We start from the raw sequence: 19,922 nt of genomic DNA, 5'->3' as shown, positions 1-19,922 counted from the left end.
TTTAAATGAACAAGACTTACTTGTACATACACTTTGGCCATGTTTAATACAAACTCTGTCTCTTGCTCTATGGCAGCTGAGAGATGCTCCAGCCTCCCCATGCCTTTAATTGGATAAGTGGAAGAAAATGGGTAGGTGGATTCCAGCCCTTCTTACTCACAAAGTGTGTTTGCAAATGTGATTGCATTGAGGGGACAGTAAGTTGAGAAGGTCTGAAACTACTGTAGATATTTCAAGTACGGCAGGTTGTTTCAGTCATTACATGACCACTAAAATATACTTGGAAATATCTTTCCAGTTTTGCCACTAGGGGGAGGTGTTGCTCAAAAGATTATTGCAGTGCATTGGCACTGAAAGTGAGACAAATAATTTAAAGGACCTGGTAGTAAACAAAAGTTTATTTTCATATAGCCATATAGAAACAGAGTATAAATAGAAACAATGTATAGCAACAGAAACTTTACAAAAGAGAAATAATGTGATGCTTTTAATAATATTATTGGTAACTGCACTTCAAATGCAACAGATGTCCAATAAATATGTTCTATTATCCACAAAATCAACGTGTGTGCTGAAACTATGTAAGTCTGACCTAAAAAAGCCAGCTAGAGATGACAGACGATGCAATAATGTTTTAAGTTGAAAGAAACAAAAAAACCCCGGCAAAAACTAAAGTACGCAATCCATCTTTGAACCTTCAGGTTCATCCATAAATTTACTGACTAACCAGATCTGACGCTGCTAAGTATAAAGCAGCGTACTATGCTATATAGGGAATGTTAAAGAACTGGATATGTGAAAGCATTTTTCTTCCCTTCACTAAGTGCTACAAAATACTCGTCTGTGCCAACTGCCCGGTGGGAGATGGGAAAGACACAAAAAGGTTTTGGGCCAAAGGAAGGTAGCACCAAGGACCAGCTGCAGGCCAGTGTGCATCATTGGAAAGCACACACCTGTTAGTAACCATACCCCTGGTGATAGCCATCCTGATAACTGTGTTCGTATCCATGTTGATGGTAACCATAGCCACCATATTCATCTTCAGGGCAGCGCATGCCAAGTGACTGCTGGATGGCCATCTCCTGTCTGCGGAGCTGCATAGAGTCTACCAGGTCATAGATAATGGCCATGGACCACATGGGTGAGGGGTACCAGGACTTGACATTGCCATCCTTCCCCACCAGCAGCATGGAGAAGTATTCTGGGCTGATTTGGAAGTAGTTTCTCATGTCCTTCACGAGGGTAGCTGAGAGCCCTTCACGCTCCACGGTAGCACTCCCTGGATGGACCAGAGGATCAGGTTAGGAACAACGTATTAAAGAGTGAATTTCACAATAGATGTAGCACATCGACATTTTCCTCTTCCTCTAAACTTATCACACAGAACTCAGATACCAAAAAAGTAGAGACCTTAGCTTTCAGAAAATATATCTGTTCACTATTTTGTATTAAATATTCTTACCATTGATAGGATAGAGCTCCAAGACTCCGCCCATATCTGGCGACTCTGTGCCAACCAGCTTCAGAATGGCGATGTGCCTCAGGCCTGTGTAACCATGGCAACCATTTTTTGAAAAGACATCAGAATGAGGCAAACAATTTTTAGACAACAGCATGACTTCAAATGAGAACAGCAGTATGCTGACCAACTGTTCCTTATCAGTCTGCTTATTTAGGCTGATTGTTACTTATTTGTTATTGGAACTGTCCTAAGCACTGGTCTCTAGGTAAAGGGAGGAGAATGTGATGGTGGTCCAGAAAGCCCTGCCAAAAAAGCTGTTTCCTCTGAAGCGAGAAAGCCCACATTAAACACAGGAGAACGCTGGCTTCACTTGGTGAGCGCCAAGTGCTGAATACCAGGATCAAACCTCTCAGGCCTTCAGCCCAGTCAGCAGGACAGGCCTTTGTGTGGGATGAGGGAGCGAGGGGGCAGCCCTGGGTGCTAAACCAGCCAAGAGCAACACACGAAGGGAAAAAAGTCCCAGTAGAACCTAAACTGGATCTAGTGATAAAGCAAGAAAAGCTGATTTTTTCAATCATCTGACTTGACTTAAATAAAAACAGTGTACACTCAAACAGATAAATGGTAGCACTTTCTAGGAAGTTATATTTCATGAGAGCTTTATAAGCTAGGACAAATGATAAATAATCTGTTAATGCTTCACAGATCAACAGTAAGCTAAAAATATTTTTTATCATTGCAAGGTTGTAAAAATTTGCTTTGGCTTAAATATAAACCCCTATTTAATGCCCCTGTGTACACACAGTGTATGTGTGTTTGAAGGTGAAACAGGCATGAAACATTCAAAAAGAGAGGGCAGTGAAAGATTACTTGTCATCTTGTTCACTAGCCCTTAAGGTCAGAAACTGATATAATGTAATTGTAGATTTAATGGCTGATTGTTACAAATAAAACATCTGACTCAAGGTCAAGCTCATACACGTGAAAGACCATTTAGTGTTTTTTACAGCCTATGTTAACCTGTATGAATATGCAGAAGCAACAAAAGTCTGAAGGGAGCCAGGAAGAAATGTCCAAAATCTTCAGCTTGTGCAAACAAAACAAGAGCATGAGGTTCATCTTGGGCAGAAAGTCCTGCTGACAGCAGTTATTTGGTTTCACAGAGAAGGAAAGTTCACCGTGGGCTATTTAAAGTTTACACGTGTCTTCCACAAACCTGTCAAACGTATCAGGTTGTTGAGATTTGCAAAGTTGAGACAAATGCCTCTTTTTGAGATGTGCCATAATAACTTTCAAGTTGCTGTGGAAAAATTGACTAACCGGCCGGCTGAAAAGTCTCCTGCCAGGGGAGGAAAAGAAAAACAGTTCAGTTTTTTGCCAGTTCCGTCATCTGGGATCCTTCTCCACATCCACTGGTGAACATGCATTAACACACACATAGTGCTCATGTGCATAAACACAGGCTGATAACGTCTGGAAAGTTGCAGTAAACAAAAAAACATAACTTGTTCATTTGATTTCATTGCTTCTTCATTTGATTAACATATTCATGAATATTCTGACTAACATTTTGGCAAGCAGGGACATGACACAGGCCCGTGTGAAGAGAAGGTCACCTTGGAATAAACATGTCATCAGAGGGAAGTTTCATAAAGAGTTCTGCTCTTTTAGGTATTTCTTCCCAGGAAATGAATCTTTGTACTTTCGGACTTGCAGGAACAGAAGATTGTTATGGGCGGCTGTGCATCTTCCACTAATAGGAAGGTCAGTTGTTCAATCTCTTACAACATTTCTTATAGGGTACAGAGTACAGTGAACAGGCACATCGTGACCGTTTACGATGAATTAGACTAAGGAGTGTTAATCACACTAACAATTGGTTCATTGAGCCTGCAACTGTGTTTCTTATAGATTTGTTTTTTGGTTGCAGCAGGCAGCAGATTTTGGAGAAAAAAACCTACACCACCTAAACAGCACCAAGCAGCAGAGAGACTCAATTAGAGCTTGGGTGGCGAGCATATTTGAGCTTTTAGCAACTGAAGTGACCTCTGAAAAGTGAAACTGGTTGACTTCTGGTGACTCACCCAGATTGCAGGCTTGGCTGTTGAGGGCGTAGAGCTGCTGCTGATAGGCCCACTCCTCGTCGTTGGGAGCGGAGATAATGAACAGGCGACGTCTCCATCGGAACCTGCAATCACAGAAAATTTGAGTCCGGATTTAAGTGGCACTTTGGTCCCGCAGTGAGAGCTCTGTACCAAGACAAGGAGTTTGTGCTTGTGTGCTACATATTCCCCTTATTACTGCCAGAGGGTGACAACCCGGAATTATGGTCAAAAACCTGCCAGATCTCTACACTGTGTTCGGGGGGATTCAGGTCTCTATGGCAACAAAAGACAGCCTGTCTTTAGACATCTCCAGGAGAAAATGTGACTGAAATGATTCAGCCTTGAGGAATGGCAGGGTTTTTGTTACTTTTGATTTTCATGGAACACACACACATGCAGGCTGCTGCAGTCTGCCAAGTGCTGCTCAGAATTATTTAATTGTGGTCCAGCTGACTGCAACAGATATTTGACTGATGTGGACACACCATGATGGGACCACCCAGTAATTCCAACTACACAGACTATATTGATCCTTGGGGGAACAACCTATATATGGCATCAATCTCAATAAAATGTTGTAATAGAAACTGTACTGAATACCTCAATTTGTCATGGAAATCTTGCACCCATGGAATGGTTTGTGCATGTTATTTTTAAGCTACAAGTTTACCCTTGTGTTGTCCTCGGGATTCCCATATACTTGTTTGCCATTCACCTACGGGTCGTTTTTGACCTGAGGACAACACAGCATGGGTGCTCTTATCCAGTGTTATTTTCACTGACCAATTATTTTTGTCATAATTTTTGTCAGTTACCTTTGTTTTCATGATGAAAGGGAGACAATAACTAACTAAAAACTAGTGCACGAGACAAAAAAGTGCGATGGAATATATTGATACTTTGGTCTAAAAAAAATAAAAAATGTGAGATCCAATCAGAAATATTTAAGCTGTGTACAAAGGCGGGACGAGTTTGGAAGTGACCCAATCAGAGGTAATTGCCCTGTGCATAAAATGTGACCAAATATCGAAACCTGGGAGGAAGAGGAGAGTGAGCATATGCACACATTTCACATTTGATATCAAGGAAAATAAGATGGAAACAAACCTTTACACTTTCAATGATATTTAACAGACTAAAAATAGAAATAGACTGAAACTACAATATTTCAGATGCCTAAATTATGACTAAAACTAAATATTCAAAAGACTATGACTAAAATAATCAAAATTAAAAATGTAAAACAATCACAGCAGTATTCCTGTACACAAATCCATTCTTGTGTGATCCCCGAACAGTTTATGATTGCAGCTTATTAACCAAGCTTGCTAGTGTTAGCTAATAACTTTCTCAACCTCAACCTGAATTGTGTCTCCAAAAACACCACACCATAATGCTAAAATGTAAGGTTTTCAAAGCAAGTGGATCAGTGAATCAGTGGGTCTACAGGCTTTATTTACTGATCTCACTCATGGGCGAATATCAGCAAATCCCTGCTGATAGTTCTTATGATGTTTTTGTCAGAAAAAAAGGTTTTAATGTTTGTACATCCACAGTGTTTTGGTCATGCCCTATATTTCCATAGAAATCCTCACCTGGAGAGAAAGTTTTCCAAAGATCTGGGCTTGTCTTCCTTCTTACAGACCACTCCATCTCTCTTCTGCTGCTCCATCTCTCGCATTCGGGAGGAGAAGGTGTCGATGTAGTTAAATACAGCCTTCATGGCAATGGGAACCTCAAAGGATTGCTGACAAACAAGATTGACAAGAACCAGTCATACTCTCCCAAAGGTCGAGTCCGAGGTGAAACCACAGAATAAATAAATCAAAATCCCTGTCGACAAAAAATAAAACAATAAGTAGCACTACAGTACAGCGGGCATTAAAATAGAAATCCACTGCATGAAAATGGTGAAACTCCTTCCAGTAATGTGATTATATGAAGTTATGCATGTTAGTAAATGTGGTGTGGGCTTTATCACATCCCAGCAAATCTTTGTAACAACTTCTGGGAAGCAGCAAAATCAAGTATCTCATTTCATCCTAACTGGTCATAACACGAACATCTGAAACGCGCACAAAAATGTAACACACTTGCACATCTTCCTCAGGACATGCTGAAGTTGCCATTCTGATTCTTTCACACCTTTCCTTGCACTGCGCTCTCTGTCCTTTTTCTGTCTAATACACACACCCACATCCGTGTACATTCACAGACTCCTCTGTCTCTGCTGCTGACAGCAGAGGATGTGAACACTGGCCTCTTTGATGAATCTGTCCGAAAAACAGGCTGGTGATTTATCCTGGCACATGCACACACACCCTTATACACAGATGTTGAGCAAATGTCATGTTGTGTAAATTTAAACAGTGTTTTAGTAAAAGCACCATGTTGGCAGTATTAGGGCAGAGAAAAAGAGAAAGATTTAATGGAAGTGTAAGCAGATAAGTTGTGAATCAGTGAACACTGGAAGAGGACCAACCGACCAACAGCAGTGCTGTTAATCAAGGCTGTTTAAAAGTATTAGTCAAGACTATGTGAAAGGGCAAGTAAAAAAGTACGATTAAAATCCTCCCTGCTAAAATATCATAGTATATTTAGAGGTCTTTCACAATTCAGTGACTGAATCCCTTAAGGCTATGTTCCAGGAAGGCAGGACTTTTGACACAGCTGATCATGCAGTCTTGGTGAATATGCTACATGGCAACAGTCTTGTCCAATAACACTGTAACTTAGTTTTGAAATAACCATGACGTGTCTGCTTTCCTGGGTCTTCTTCTGTGTTTTTTCCTGTTTCCAAAGAAATGCCTTTGGATGTGTGTGTGCATCCAAAGGCACTTTGCATTGGTTACATTGTTGCTCTGCTTGGTTCCTTCTTATTTTTTGTATGTACATGTGTAACAGCCATACCCAGCACTGCCTTCACTTTCACAATATTTTACAAATATTTGTTTCCCAGAGTCAGAACAGACATTAAAAAGAAGCATTTACCGATGCTGGCTATGTTACGTGGCCTAATCTACAGGGGGATATCTTTTATGAGTGTTTTCCATTTCCCTGCATTGCTTCTCTTCTCTTCGTGTCATGTCAGCTATTTACAGTGCAGCTGACTGAGAAGAGCTTACACTGCAAATGCTTGTTAAAGGCTCTTTGAGACTGATGGTGGCCTAAAGGTTAGTGTGAGCCTGCTATTATAGTTACTCACAATGGCAACACATCACTATCATGCTAACCGTCTTGTTAGCATGTACTAATTAGTCCTAAACATAACATGGAGCTGAGGCTGTTTGGAATGTCACAGGGTTTTGACATCATATGTTTAGACTGTTTAGCTTACACGTATGTACCTCACTGCATGTTTATTGGGCACCGATGCATTACAAATATATATTTACTCATTTATTTTTTTTAACACCTTGTTTTGTGTTTTCTTAACACTTTACTAAAACAAGACCATTTAATTTTGGTATCTCACCATAGCACTTGCAACAGTTAAAACAAAGTTAATTTGGAGTAGAAACCAAGTGTAGACATATCAAGTGAACACTAGATATATCTGTATGCCCATCCACATTATCTTTGCCTATATTGACAGCTGTTTATCTCTCTGCTTCAAGCTTTACAGGTACATTAATGACAGTTCTCATATTTAGGCTAAAGATTATTCTCTCTCATTATTATTTCCTCTAGATTAGGGTTGTAGTGGAGATATCAAGGATAGGCACGGTTGTGGCACTGATTCAGTCTTTGAGCACTACTGTCACCCCGGTGTGTCAGCCAGAACACAACTTAAGGGCAAATTGTCGCAGAGTAGGGAAGAAGGAGCTTGAGGTTCGGTCTGAGGCACTTTATTGTCACGACTCAATTTCTGGGGCTGTAAAACAGTTGCATGTGTATGTGTGTGGTTTTACATAACATCCCGCAGGAATCAGTGCACCCCACCGGACCAACACTGCTCATCGGACCTTAAACTGCCCACCTTACTAACCGGATGATGTCACCATACGGTGGGCTGGCCCAAACTGACAGAAGATTGAATATTAAATGAACAGTAGATAAACTTATATAAACTTATGAACACCAATAGAATTATCCTATGAACTTTGGGGCCTTTTATACAAGGGTCAGTCAACTCCAGGCCTCAGGGGCTGGTGTCCTGCAGGTTTTTGATCTCACCCTGGGTCAGCACACCTGAATCAAACGATTGGTTCATTACCAGGCCTCTGGAGAACTTCAAGACATGCTGAGGAGGTTATTTAGCCATTTAAATCAGCTGTGCTAGATCAAGGACAAGGGTACACACATGTATATTTATATGGCTCTTTGAGAGGCTATTGATTGACAGCAATGCATTCCCAAGTCCCTCCAACAGGACTTGAAATTGGTGTGAAATAGAAGAGCTGCCCAAAAACATGTAACTTTTAAGAATTTCATCACAGCGTGAAACTACAGTTCTCAAAAAAGCTCACCACACCACCTTCTTCCTCGACACCGTCACATTCAGTGAGTATATGTTTATAACTCTCTTCTTTTCAAAACAAAAAATGTGAGTGTGTGTGAATCTCCAATCATCTCCTGGATGATTGAGAATGCATCAAGACGTGAGTGTGTGGTTCATTTAGGGGACATCTTTATATTTTAGAGTGAAAAAACTGCTTGACTTACATGCAGTGCTTTAAGTGGGCCGGTACGCGCCGGTACTCAGTACCGCCACTTCTAAATATAGCTCTTGAGAGTACCGCCACCTCTCCGCCCAGAACGTGCTTTTAGCGTACCGGTACTCTCATTTGCACATCTGTTATAATCGTTTGGCTGCGCTGCCGCTTTTCAGAGCGCCCTTCACAAGCACGCTTCCTAATTCGTCCCACCGAGAGCAGAGACTACATTACCCATACACCAATGTGTTTTACAAGTGAAAAGCGCATGCGTCGCTTTTGCCGTTGTCATGTCAACTCAACGTGGTCCGGAGAGGGTGTGTAAAACGCGCAAACAGCTGCTCGGTTAAAATACAAAAACAATGAACACTTAATATGCTCTCCTGGCTTCAGACTCTGAGTAGTAAAAGAACAAGGTCAGAATCAGAGGACTCGCTGGCTGACACCCCACCAAGCCAGAATGATATCGCTGCAGGTCAGACGCAAGCTAATGAAAGCTGCACTAGTGCCGCAGCCGCGGACGACGGCACTTTTTGCGACGACGAGGACGAGAATGACACCATTTCTACCGATGACAACAGCCGCGTTAGCGAGCATGAGTGGCCAGAATGTTGTTCCCAAGCACAAGTCCGGTATTTCTCCACAAATTACAAGTGGCTGATCAGCAGAAATCAAAAGTTGGGTTGTAGTGTGTGTAGTCAAGTTTGTGCTCGCGTGGACATGCAGCAAGGGCAGAGAGTGTCGCAGGAGTGGAGTGGGTGCTTAATCTCGTCTTTTGGAAGGGACAAGGCTGCACAACAAAACTCACTACGAAAGAAAATAAAAGAGCACAGAGACTCAATTTATCACAAGAAAGCAGTTGAAATAAAAGAGAAGGCAACACAAAATACAATGCAAAAACACAATGAAGATATGAGAAAGGCTGACTACGCTTCAACTTGCAATGTGTTTAGAACAGCTTATAAGATTGGCAAGCATGGGCGTCCCTTTACAGACATGCCAATAGATGTCCAGTTGCAAGTCTTAAATGGTGTCAAGATGGGCAGAGTTTTGCACTCTAATAACTCATGTGCAAATATACTGGATCACATTGCAGCTGAAATGAAAAAGAAGGTAGTCAATGACATAGTGATGAATGAAAGAAAATTGTGTGTGCTCATTGATGAATCCACTACAATAAGTGGAAAGTCTGTGCTTGTCGTGTGCCTGCGGTCAGCTATTTCCAGTGAAAATCCAGACACAATATTTTTTTGAACTGATTGAGCTGCAGGGGACCACAGCAAAGGACATCACTGAAGCACTGTTAGGATGTCTTCATAATAATGGCTTTGACCCTCACTACCTACAGGAACATTTGTTGGCATTTGCTTGTGATGGAGCCTCAGTGATGCTTGGGAGGAAAGCAGGAGTTGCTGCGCAGCTTTGTTCCAAATTCCCTTACCTGTTTGTCTGGCATTGTTCCAATCACAGACTGGAACTGGCAGTTTGTGATGTTTTGAAGGAGGTAGGAGGAATCAACCACTTTAAAATATTCTTAGATCAGCTTTACTCCCTCTGCCATGCATCACCAAAAAACCAAAGGGAGTTAACCGAGAGTGCTCACAATGTTGGACAACGTCTCCTTGTGATAGGCCGTGTTTTATCAGTGCATTGGGTTGCTTCAAGTGAGAGAACAGTGAAAGCAGTATGGGAGAACTACCAAGCTCTGCAGGTACACTTTACAAGTGCTGCTGCTGATACCAGCAGTGACTCAAGAGAGAGAGCAAAATACAAATTATTTTATAATTTATTTTATATACATTTTGTTAAAAATAAATTTCAATACCTTTTTGCACATTTTATTTATGTTCAGTAGCTCTTTCTAGCTCAAGCAAATCCGCAAACTAATAAAATGATTTATTATTTTGTATAAGGTTGTCTGTTGACTGTTGTGTATATAAAACCCATTCAATAGTTGTTGTTACCTCAGGGGAGGCGGAAAAAAAATAGAGTACCGGCGCCTCTTTTGGGCCACTTAAAGCACTGCTTACATGCTTTCCAAATTCACACCGCATTAATTTAAGTATTCAACAAGCTAATTGATCTACACAGCACGGCCATTCTGTTATGGGGCTGCCCATCGCATTCTAGCCCCTTTATTATCAATATAACATGCCTTGATGAGACTGTGGTCTGGCACTATTTACCTAAATCTGAATTAAATTATTCACAAGTCACTACAAAAGGTATACTTGTGTTTAATTTGGCGTATTTGATGCTCTTCCCGACACAGCTGTCAAGGGATTTTTTTTTTTTTTTTTTTTTTTTCCTTCCTCCTGGTACTTAAATAGGGATCTTTCACTGTTAGGCAAATGTGCAAACCACTACACTATAGAGCCACAGCCTTCACATAATCATCCTATACTGCTTAGAAAGAGTAAGTCTCTACCTTGACTCTCATGTCAGTGTCTGTGAGGACCATGTAGAACTCCTCGTAGGTCATGCCAAACTCTTTCCTCAGCTCTGTGATCAGATCCTGGTTCACCAGGTCTTCCTGACGAAGGCCCTTCATAGGCTTGTCATTCTCTGGAGAAATAAAGGCACATTAGACAGATTCAACATCTACTTTCCTACTCTAAAGAGGGTACTAATTTCCCCTTTAAAGAAAATCAATTAACTGTTAAAATCAAAGGAACATAACATTTATTATATTTGGAATCTTAGTGAAATGGTCCAAAAGTCAAATGTAAATCTAATATATTGCCTGGAATATCAGATTGGAAAGAAGGAAAACTGCACACTATTGGTTAATCTGTCTTCTGTCATGTCTCCCTCCCCTCACTGCCAGTCGGTTGCAGCAGATGGCTGCCTCTCACTGAACCTGAGGTTTCTTCCTGTTCAAAAGGAGTTTTTTTTTTTTTTTTTTTTTTTTTTTTCTTCTTCTCACTGTCACCAAGTGATAGCTCATCTTCATCTTCTGAATGTTGGGTTTTTTTCCCCCTGACAATTATTCAAATGGTTATGGCTTCAAAAGGCTAGAAAAGTACAGGGAAGATACAAAAACAGCTTAAGACATGTTACAGTCGTATTTCTTAACGTAAAATGAAGAGCAATTGTTTCCCAGTTAACATGCTTACTCCTCTTGTAGTTTAGTCATCTATGCTGATTTCAAAAAAACTGCTCCTTTAACAAATTTGTCTGAGAAGTTTAAGAATTAGACTCTTGAGTGAAGAGCAGAACTGAAGCATGCAGAATGAATCGGGGACAAACTGGACAAACAGCAGCTGAGATCTAAAAGGGTTGGATGTCTCAGAAGTCTAATGGAGCTGGTGTTTATGCAGACCAAAGCCTTTAATCATAGCTCCTTCCGTGTGTGTGTATGACATACAGACCACAGAACAGTGTGTTCTTGGTGGCTGGTTTGCCCACTCTCTGCTGTGTAATGTGTATGAGCAATCACGTCAGGAAACCCCCAGTACATGTAGGTGGCAGAGGACAGACTGTACACACAGATATGTACAGCAAACACTCTTTAATATGGTCTATATGCAAAACATACACATGGCCAACCAGGCTACAACCCAAAGATGAAGTCACTGTAAGCAGAGGAGGGGCAATGCTGAAAGGACCAGCTGTTTGTCTGTGCACTGTGATCACACACAGTGAGTTTCTCTCACTTCCAAGGACTCTTATGTTGACTTCCATTTACTTTCTTGAGATTCATTTACATACTGTTGCTTAGCTTAACCTAAACTTAAATCAAGCCTTCATAATTAAAATGAATGAAGACTTACCAACAGAGGTGGGCCACAACAATGTGACTACATAAAAACATTATGTCTGGATAAAACCTCATCTGCACATTGAGTGACACACTTAAAAAGCTTAACAAAGAGCAGTTAACACACATCAACCGCAGCCTCTGGTTTGAGACGGCTATAAAATGTCTCAAAATAGAAGCCAAGCACAAATGACGCAGTGCGTCTCACAAAAACAGCAGCAGTTTTGTTGCATTTGAACAAGTAGGTTTTCAAGCACTGTTATAACTGCTCTCTGTGTGCATGTGGGTGTGATGAATTAAATGTCTCCAGCTTACACATCAACTCCACAGGAGATGATGCACAGGAAAGGTATGCACTCTGGTTTGCTCTCCCGGTACATGTTCTACAGACTTCTGTACTTCATAGCTGCTGAACTCATCACATTTTGGATTGGAAGCTGAAGGCATTCCTACCTCTAGCTACAGATAAAGTGTAATTACTAAAATAAGCAACGGTATTATGGTAAATGAGCCGAATCTAACATCACTGAATTCAGAGGTCAACACTGTTTAGTATCACCTGCACAGAGAAGCACAAAACACTGTGGCTTTGGCAGAGTCGGTGCACATTCTGGATGTCACTGTGGGAGCAGAGATCTCTGCTGAACACATTTAGTTTGACATAATGTGAGGAAGGTAAAACAAGGACAGGACAGCAGATGTGGCAGGAGACACTTTTCCTTGCCACAGTCTCAGTATGGACAGCACTCACACAACATTTCCCTGAAAAATGGTATTTTAAGGCAAATCACATCTACTGTATTCCTAAAAACATGCAAACTTACTTACATTTATGACAGAATGCCCGAGTCTGTTTATTTCAGTGCTAAGTAGAGAGAAAATGCTTTCCTTTTTGGTGATAACCACAATTGTTATCAACAACCCTCCGGTGTAAGAGAGAGTTTCACTGTGAAGGAGATTAGTGGTGAGGTCAGTGAGAACATGTGGCTGGAACTTCATCTAAGATGACATTACCTTTGCCTCTCAAAGCCTTCTACTGATCTGAAATACAGGACTAGAAAGACAGATCCTATTTCTTACATTCTTTCATATTGCTTCCAGTCAGGGCTAGATCGGGAAACCCTGAATCATCCCTCAGTCATGCTGCTGTGGGCTCAGGCTGATGGGGGACTTTGCAAAACACTCTGAGCATCGCACTGAACAACTCTCTGAGCTTCTCTGCTCACTTATTTGTCTTCTCTTTCCAGCAGGTTGCGCCTTGTTCTCCTCACTTGCCCAACTGTCTCACCCTGAAGTGGTTCTGTCAGAAATCTCTTCTTGTTAAAAAGTTCTTCCTCCCCACTTTCACCAAATGTTTACTTGCAGTTTACTTGGTATCTGATCATTGGGGTTCTCTCTTGTATTGCAGGGTCTTTAGTATATAAAACAACTTGGGATGGCTGTTGTTGTAGATCGGGGCAATAAAAATAAACCTGGACTAACTGCTTTGTTGTTCTGTGTTTCTAGTTAACATGTTTGTTTGTTTGTTTTTGTGTGGTGCACAGAAGTTCCCACTGTTGTGTTACTGGTTTAATATTGTTTTCCTCATACTACACGTGAGTATTCTGTGTCTTCGCAAAGTAGAACAGAAAAGCGGCAGCTCTTAAAATGACAGGAAAAGCATTTAGCTGGATCTATGATGACTCTGTCATCCTAAGGAAGATTTACTGACAGCGGAAACATGACTTTGATTTAGAATTACAGCCTTCTGCTGGTTAACTGCAGTGTTTTGCTGCATGGAAGGGCTGTTTGGGAAATCCATCTTCAGTGCTGGAAACTTCAAAAATGTTTCATTGTTTCAAAATGTTGCAGTTGAGAAATGCTGCACGTCCGGAAAACATCTGCTCCAAATTGAGAGCCACATGAGCTATTCAAAAAAGGTGCCTGGCTGAGCAACTGAAAGACTTGCTACAGTTAATAGCGATTGTGGCATATACCATGTCAAAACAAGGAGCAAAAAAACAAAAACGTATTGAACCCTCTCATACTGCATATGGAACTACTTACCTATCTGATAGTGGTCGATTTTCATGGTGGAGTTGGTCAAAGAGCCAAAAATAGTTATGATAGAAACTTTCCTGATGGCCATCTCACACACAGACTCCAGGTACTCATCCCTCTGCTGAACATACATACTGAGCTCCTCACTGGGGGATGTAATCAGCTGGAGGAAGGGAGGGAGTGGAAACAGGGAGGTTAGAGTATCCTGTGTATGCTGTGACACGCGCGCGTGCAAATACAGTGTGCTGCAGAGGTGATGTTTACATTAACCTGTAGGCGGACGATGGGGCATATTTTCCCAGCCTGTTCACAGCACCACTGTGATAAGAATCTATGCTGGCTGCAAAACAGAGCCGCACAGTCTGTTAGCTCACAGCTGTGCAGTCTTTCAAATACCTGGATGATGGTTGTGTGACCTACCCTACCACTTCACTATACAGAAGTGACACTGTACAATAAATGGTACAGAGGTGCTTACCTGTTTGTTGACTAGTGAAAAATTAATCAACAATAAATGATTTGTCCTGATGTGAGTCTTTAGAACATTTCAGTACTCTGTCTTGGAAAACAAAGTCTTTCCTTATTGGAGCCGCACCAACTGTAGGTCACTTCCTTCTGCTCCACACTGCCAGCTGCTCAGTGACTCAGAATGGTGTAATGCTCAACTTCCCAACTCAAAACCTATCAAGCCGATCAAAATTTGAAGTCCAGAATAAAAGCACTAATTTCATGTTTGACTAATGAGTTTGGCTGATGGCTGTGTCTTTTAATTTCTCTTATAGCTGCATTCATTACTGTAGTGCTGATGTGTTTCTTTAAAATCTCAAACAGTTTCTTTAGGGAATTTTGCTTATTTGCTTCCTTGCTGCAAGTTGGATGAAGAGATCATTCATATATCTATATATATATATATATATATATATATATATATATATATATATATATATATATATATATATATATATATATATTTTTTAGTTATAGCTATTGGCCAGTTAGCTTAGCATAAAGCTGGCTGATAGTTGTATTTGACAGAAAACTCAGTTAATTACTGAGGAGATATTTAGATTATTACAGAAAGGAGGCAACATCAATTACTGAGGTAATGCTAAATCAGAAATTAAATCACATATCATGCTTCATCTGTTGGAGCCATTTTTGGCTGGGTGCAGAGAAGTCCATGCTATCTGCTTATCAGATGCCCATGGTCTGATATTTGTATTCATCTGTATTTTGGCAAGAAATCAAATAAGCACTTTGGCCAAAATGTTAAACCTGTCCTCACACTTAGCGATGGTGCTCTGAGTACTGACATTTCCCTCTGGCCAAAGCTCGAAACCTGGAGTTTTGCCAGGTGAAAGAGCCTCTTGTGAACTGTCAGTATTATGTCATGCTCTCACCAGCAGCCGCCTCCTGTTTTCAAAGTAATCCAGAAAGGAGGCAAGGGCACTCTTTGGTGGTGGCGTTGGCTTTTTAGTGGGCTTTGGATAGTCCACTTTCTCCGGGTACTTTGACGCCTTCTTTCCATTTTTCTTTCCCCCGATCTTTCCCTCCTTCCCTGGCTTTCCTCTTCTGTCGGCTTTCTTGGCACCCTTGTCATTCTTTTTCTTCTTCTTGTCATGCTTATCGTGCTTTCCCTTCCTGGTAGGAGTGATAACAGTGATGACTTCTGGCTCCTCTGGATTGCTTGCTGTTGGCTTGCTAGGCTCATACTTGTCTTCATACTCGTTAGTCAACACCTGCGCACAAAAGCAGATATTATTTTTCATTTTGTTCACTGATTCAAACACTGAGAATGATTTGGTCTTGAGCTGGTGTCGTGGTAAACTTTTCTTTGTACACACAAAAAATGATGGTGAAATGAGTTATGTTGGCTGCTAAACAGCTATTTCATTTGAAAAGCTCCAATGAAAAGCAATTAAAGTAATCAGCAAGAAGTGTGCTGCATATGTACTCATGGATATTATTTATAAATTTATGTAATGTATGGTTTTAGCACTAATATATACCCAGGTGTTTTGTATTCTATAAATAGCATGAATCTGAAACCCATTAAAATACAAAGTCAATCTATTAAATCTATCTTTAAAATGAATGTTACAGATTACCTTGTCTCCACCGTTCTTCTTCTTGGTGGGTTTGGTCTTTGGGAGTCTATGTGTGATGGGTAGCTTGCGGCTGTGTGGATCTCTGTTGAGTTTGTCAGTGCGGTTATCTCCAGCTGGGGTGGTTTTCGGTGGGTACCGTTCCCTTTCTCTGCGGTTGTAGTAGTATGGATCAGCGGTAGTTCTTGGCAGTGGGAGCCACAGGGCTGTGGTAGGAGCTCTGGTCGTTTTCTGAGTGGTGGTAGTAGTGGGCCTTTTTGTGGTGGTTGGTTTTCTGGTTGTTGTTGTAGTTGTTGTTGCTCTGGTTGTTGTAGTAGTCGTAGTGGTGGTCGTGGGCTGGGTTGTTGTTGTTGTAGTGGTAGTAGTTGTGGTTGGTTGTGTAGTTGTTGTTCTGGTGGTGGTTGTAGTAGGTCGAGTTGTTTTGCTATTTGAGTTTAGTTTTATTGTAGGTGTGTCAGGAACTGGCAAGATGGAGACAGAGATCACAGGTAAACATTTCATTTTGCATACACTCAAAAAAAAAGATTATTCACCCTAATAAACATGAAGCAACAATTTTGAATAAAACACAACTGAAATAAATACAATTTAAGATTAACTTAAATTCAAATTCAAACTTTTAATTGAAATAGTAAATTCCTAAGGAAAATGTGCTTTGTATAAACTGAATGTATACTATTTAAGCAAATTTAATTTGAGCAGATTCCATTAAATGTAACATTACATTGTACTTATGTAACAATTTAATGTTATGCGTCATCAGTGTATACTGTTAAAAAAAAAAACCTTTGTAAAACTACAGGAATTTTAGTACAGTAATATACTGTACTCAATTTTGTTTCTGAGTACAGCTGCACACTGTAAACGATATTATAAAAAATATGAACAGCAAGATACAACATAATTTTACAAAGAGGAATTTTTTTTTCTTTTTTGGTTTAAATCCTGGATTTAACAGTGTTGTGAGAGTTTTTCAGTTATTTGGTGTTTAGAATTTGTTTGTTTCTGTATGAGGTGTTTTTAAGAGACTGCGTGACTAAGAGTAGGGTTAAGGTTCAGCTGGCAATGCATTATAATGGCACAGAATCTTTTAGGCAGTAATCTGAGATAGTAATAAACTATAATGAACTACTGACAGTGTTACTTAGTAAAAGCTATATTCTACATTACCAGTACCATAAAGGTTTTTACAGTGAGGAAGTTGTTGTAGTTTATAGGAGGGCACTGAACACTGTAACAGCTGACAAATCTAGCTGCCAGCCCCCTGAAAACCCTGAGTGCCATTATTCACATTATTCAAACTGGTCTAGAACCTGAGGAAAGGTTGAGTGCCAACTTGATCTCATGGCTGCCCTTCCTGGTGTAACCATCCAGTTTATCCAGGCTGCAGACTGACACTAAGATCGTACAAGTCTGTTTGCAGCTCTCAAACCAAAGATCTTTTGTTTATAGGGCACATGTGGTAATCACTGCACCATGGATATATTCTAGAAAGGTTCAATGTTAATTAAGAAGTTTTAAAACTAAAAAGTGTGGATTTCCCTGCTGTGAAAACAAACATGTTGAAAAAATGTTTATCATGGTCATTCTCACCTGCAAGTGTGCCTTCTTCCACTTGTCCCTCCACACCTGCTCCTTTACACTTCTGGATGAAGCCTTTCTGGCGGAGCTTCTCGAGCTTCCTCATGGGTGACTGGTCAATGACCTCATACATGGCCTCCAGCCTCACAGGGTAGGGATATCTCTCTTCCACCTGCAGGGTTTTCTTCAGAAGCACCATTCCAAACTTGCCTGCAGTTCAACACATTAATAGATTAAGGATATGATATGGTTAATATCAGCACCTGCAATGACGTTTTGACCCATGCACAAGTTGAGACAGAGGCTTATGCTGTCTACCTTCTTACCTTTCTCTAGTTTTAGGAAGTTCATTAGTCTGGGGATGAGTGCAGTATCTAGTGGCTCCTCCATCACTTTCCCCTCTGTTGTGATTCTCCGGACCTTGCCTCCCATCTCTCCTTCTTGGTGAAACATGACTATCTGGTTGACGTGTCTTTCTGCCAGCTCGCAGTAGACATCTGGCTTCAGTAGTGACATCATCAGTCGGTAGTAGCCGTCTGAGTCATGGGGCGCCGAGATAACGAGGACTCGGTTTTTTCCTGCAAAGCTGGCCAGCAGATTTGGTGACCCGGCGCTGCTGGGCATGCGGGTAACTCTGGCTCTGGCTCCTGGAGTACCTTCATCTGTCAGTTGACGGGACAAGCCAATCTGTCCATTCGTCCCTATCCTTCGCAACCGGCCTCCTGCTTTCTTGACTCCCTCCAGGTTCCCCGACCTGGCGGTAAGCGGAATCGCCTCGTCTGCCTGCACATTTTGTGCGTTCTTGTTGCTGTGCACCGAGATTGCCGAAGCATATCCAGGGCGCAAACGTCCCTGAAAGCGTCGGCGCAGTTGCACCCGCTTGAGGTGAGTCTGTTTGTCGGCTTGGGTCCAGGTAAGCAGATATATCAAAGCTAAACTGAGAACAAAACCCCTCATTGTTGTGTGAAATTAAAGTAGGCTAAACACTCACTGCCGTAAATGCAAAGATCCAGTGGTGGATCCTTGAACCTGTGCGTCTTTAGCGCATCTGAGGGTGACAATCAATTAATTCCAGATGAAGAGTGCAGCGCGCGCGGGATCGGCACATAATCTGCCAATGACCACTTTCAGAGCATGACTTCTACTGAGGAAATCCACGTTGCTGTCTGCCTTTAATCTGGCAAACAATACGAACACGAGAAGAGCTCAGAGCACAGATCTACAACTTCATCTCAGCAGCACTTTCGTTTCCAACTCACAGAACAGAAGATCAGAAGCGTCGATCATTGCAGTTATAATCTGCAAACATCCTCAAGTGGCTCAGAAAAAAAAATCTATCACCGCGGGATACACTCAATAAAATCCTACAGTCCTAGAGTGAAAAGTTAAGGACCACGTCACATCTCCAAAATGCAAAATTTGTTTACGCCCTAATTACGTCTCAACTAGTCAAAGTTCTTTTGGGCTCTGTTTATTTCCCACAACAATAAGTCTTCTGGCTGCAGAAATAGTGAAGATCCCTCAAAATGCAAGACAGTTAGTCTGAGCTGGAAACCTGCGCTTAGACTGTGCAGAGGAAAAGCGAATCTGCCTCTTCTCAGGTCTCCCCTTTGGCAAATCGGAGCTCTAGAGGTTTTCCCAGAAACGTCCACACTAACCTCAGCCTCCGGACTCTTGGCGACGCAATGTCAGGACCTGCCCCGGGACATTCGGTTGCCAGTTCACTCTGCAACACTCCTTTCACTGGAAGGTTCTTTATGGGAAACTGGTCAGAATGAGGTGGGTTGCACTCAAAAACACATTAAGTAGCTGAGGAAGATTTAAGAAAGAAAAAAGTAAAGGAAAAAGTTTACTCCCCTGCTGGCCAGATCTCCGGGAAGAGAAATCCCCATAATCTTACACAGTGTCAAGTTCCCCCTTTTAAGGCGAAAGAGGAACGCCCCCAAATTCGATTTCTTTCTACCAGCATATTCCACCTCCTCATTTTCATTCGATTTAAATTCACAGCATGACCGCCTCTTTCATCTTATTCTAAATGTCACTGCGAAAAAAGGAGAAGAAAACGCCAAAAGATTAATATTTCCAAAATAACGCAACTGCAATGATCGCCCTTGCTCTTTTATGATGTTTCTTGAACCCAAATCAGTGTTTCTCAATTTCCTCTATGAAAGTTTCCTAGGTTGGCTTGTAATTAAGGCCTAAGTAAAGAAAAGA

The 19,922-nt window shown here is 41.2% G+C and overlaps 1 protein-coding gene across 1 annotated transcript; it reads right to left on the bottom strand.

The window, feature by feature from the left end:
• Nucleotides 1–383: 383 nt before the first annotated feature.
• On the bottom strand, nt 384–19,607 carry ccdc80 (coiled-coil domain containing 80). Its single transcript, XM_004572975.4, has 10 exons — nt 18,035–19,607; nt 17,721–17,918; nt 16,131–16,588; nt 15,423–15,761; nt 14,029–14,185; nt 10,651–10,787; nt 5,163–5,314; nt 3,547–3,650; nt 1,463–1,546; nt 384–1,279 (listed from the first exon to the last, which is right to left on the bottom strand). The coding sequence occupies exons 1-10, from the start codon at nt 18,663–18,665 to the stop codon at nt 957–959; spliced, it is 2,583 nt and encodes an 860-aa protein (XP_004573032.2). The 5' UTR covers nt 18,666–19,607; the 3' UTR covers nt 384–956.
• Between the last annotated feature and the right edge of the window lie 315 nt (nt 19,608–19,922).

Source organism: Maylandia zebra, linkage group LG16, assembly GCF_041146795.1.
Source record: "Maylandia zebra isolate NMK-2024a linkage group LG16, Mzebra_GT3a, whole genome shotgun sequence".
Classification (NCBI taxonomy): Eukaryota; Metazoa; Chordata; class Actinopteri; order Cichliformes; family Cichlidae; genus Maylandia; species Maylandia zebra.
The sequence above is the reverse complement of the archived record's forward strand: the minus strand, read 5'-3'. Positions and strand labels throughout refer to the sequence as shown.

Bases quoted from the DNA above. Each gene is read 5' to 3' on its own strand.
- ccdc80 (XM_004572975.4), bottom strand. From the start codon at position 18,665: ATGAGGGGTTTTGTTCTCAGTTTAGCTTTGATATATCTGCTTACCTGG. The intron at 10,788-14,028 runs GTAAGTAGTTCC...TTATTTCTCCAG, and splicing joins AATCGACCACTATCAGATAG to AGAATGACAAGCCTATGAAG. The intron at 1,280-1,462 runs GTAAGAATATTT...TGGTCCATCCAG, and splicing joins GGAGCTCTATCCTATCAATG to GGAGTGCTACCGTGGAGCGT.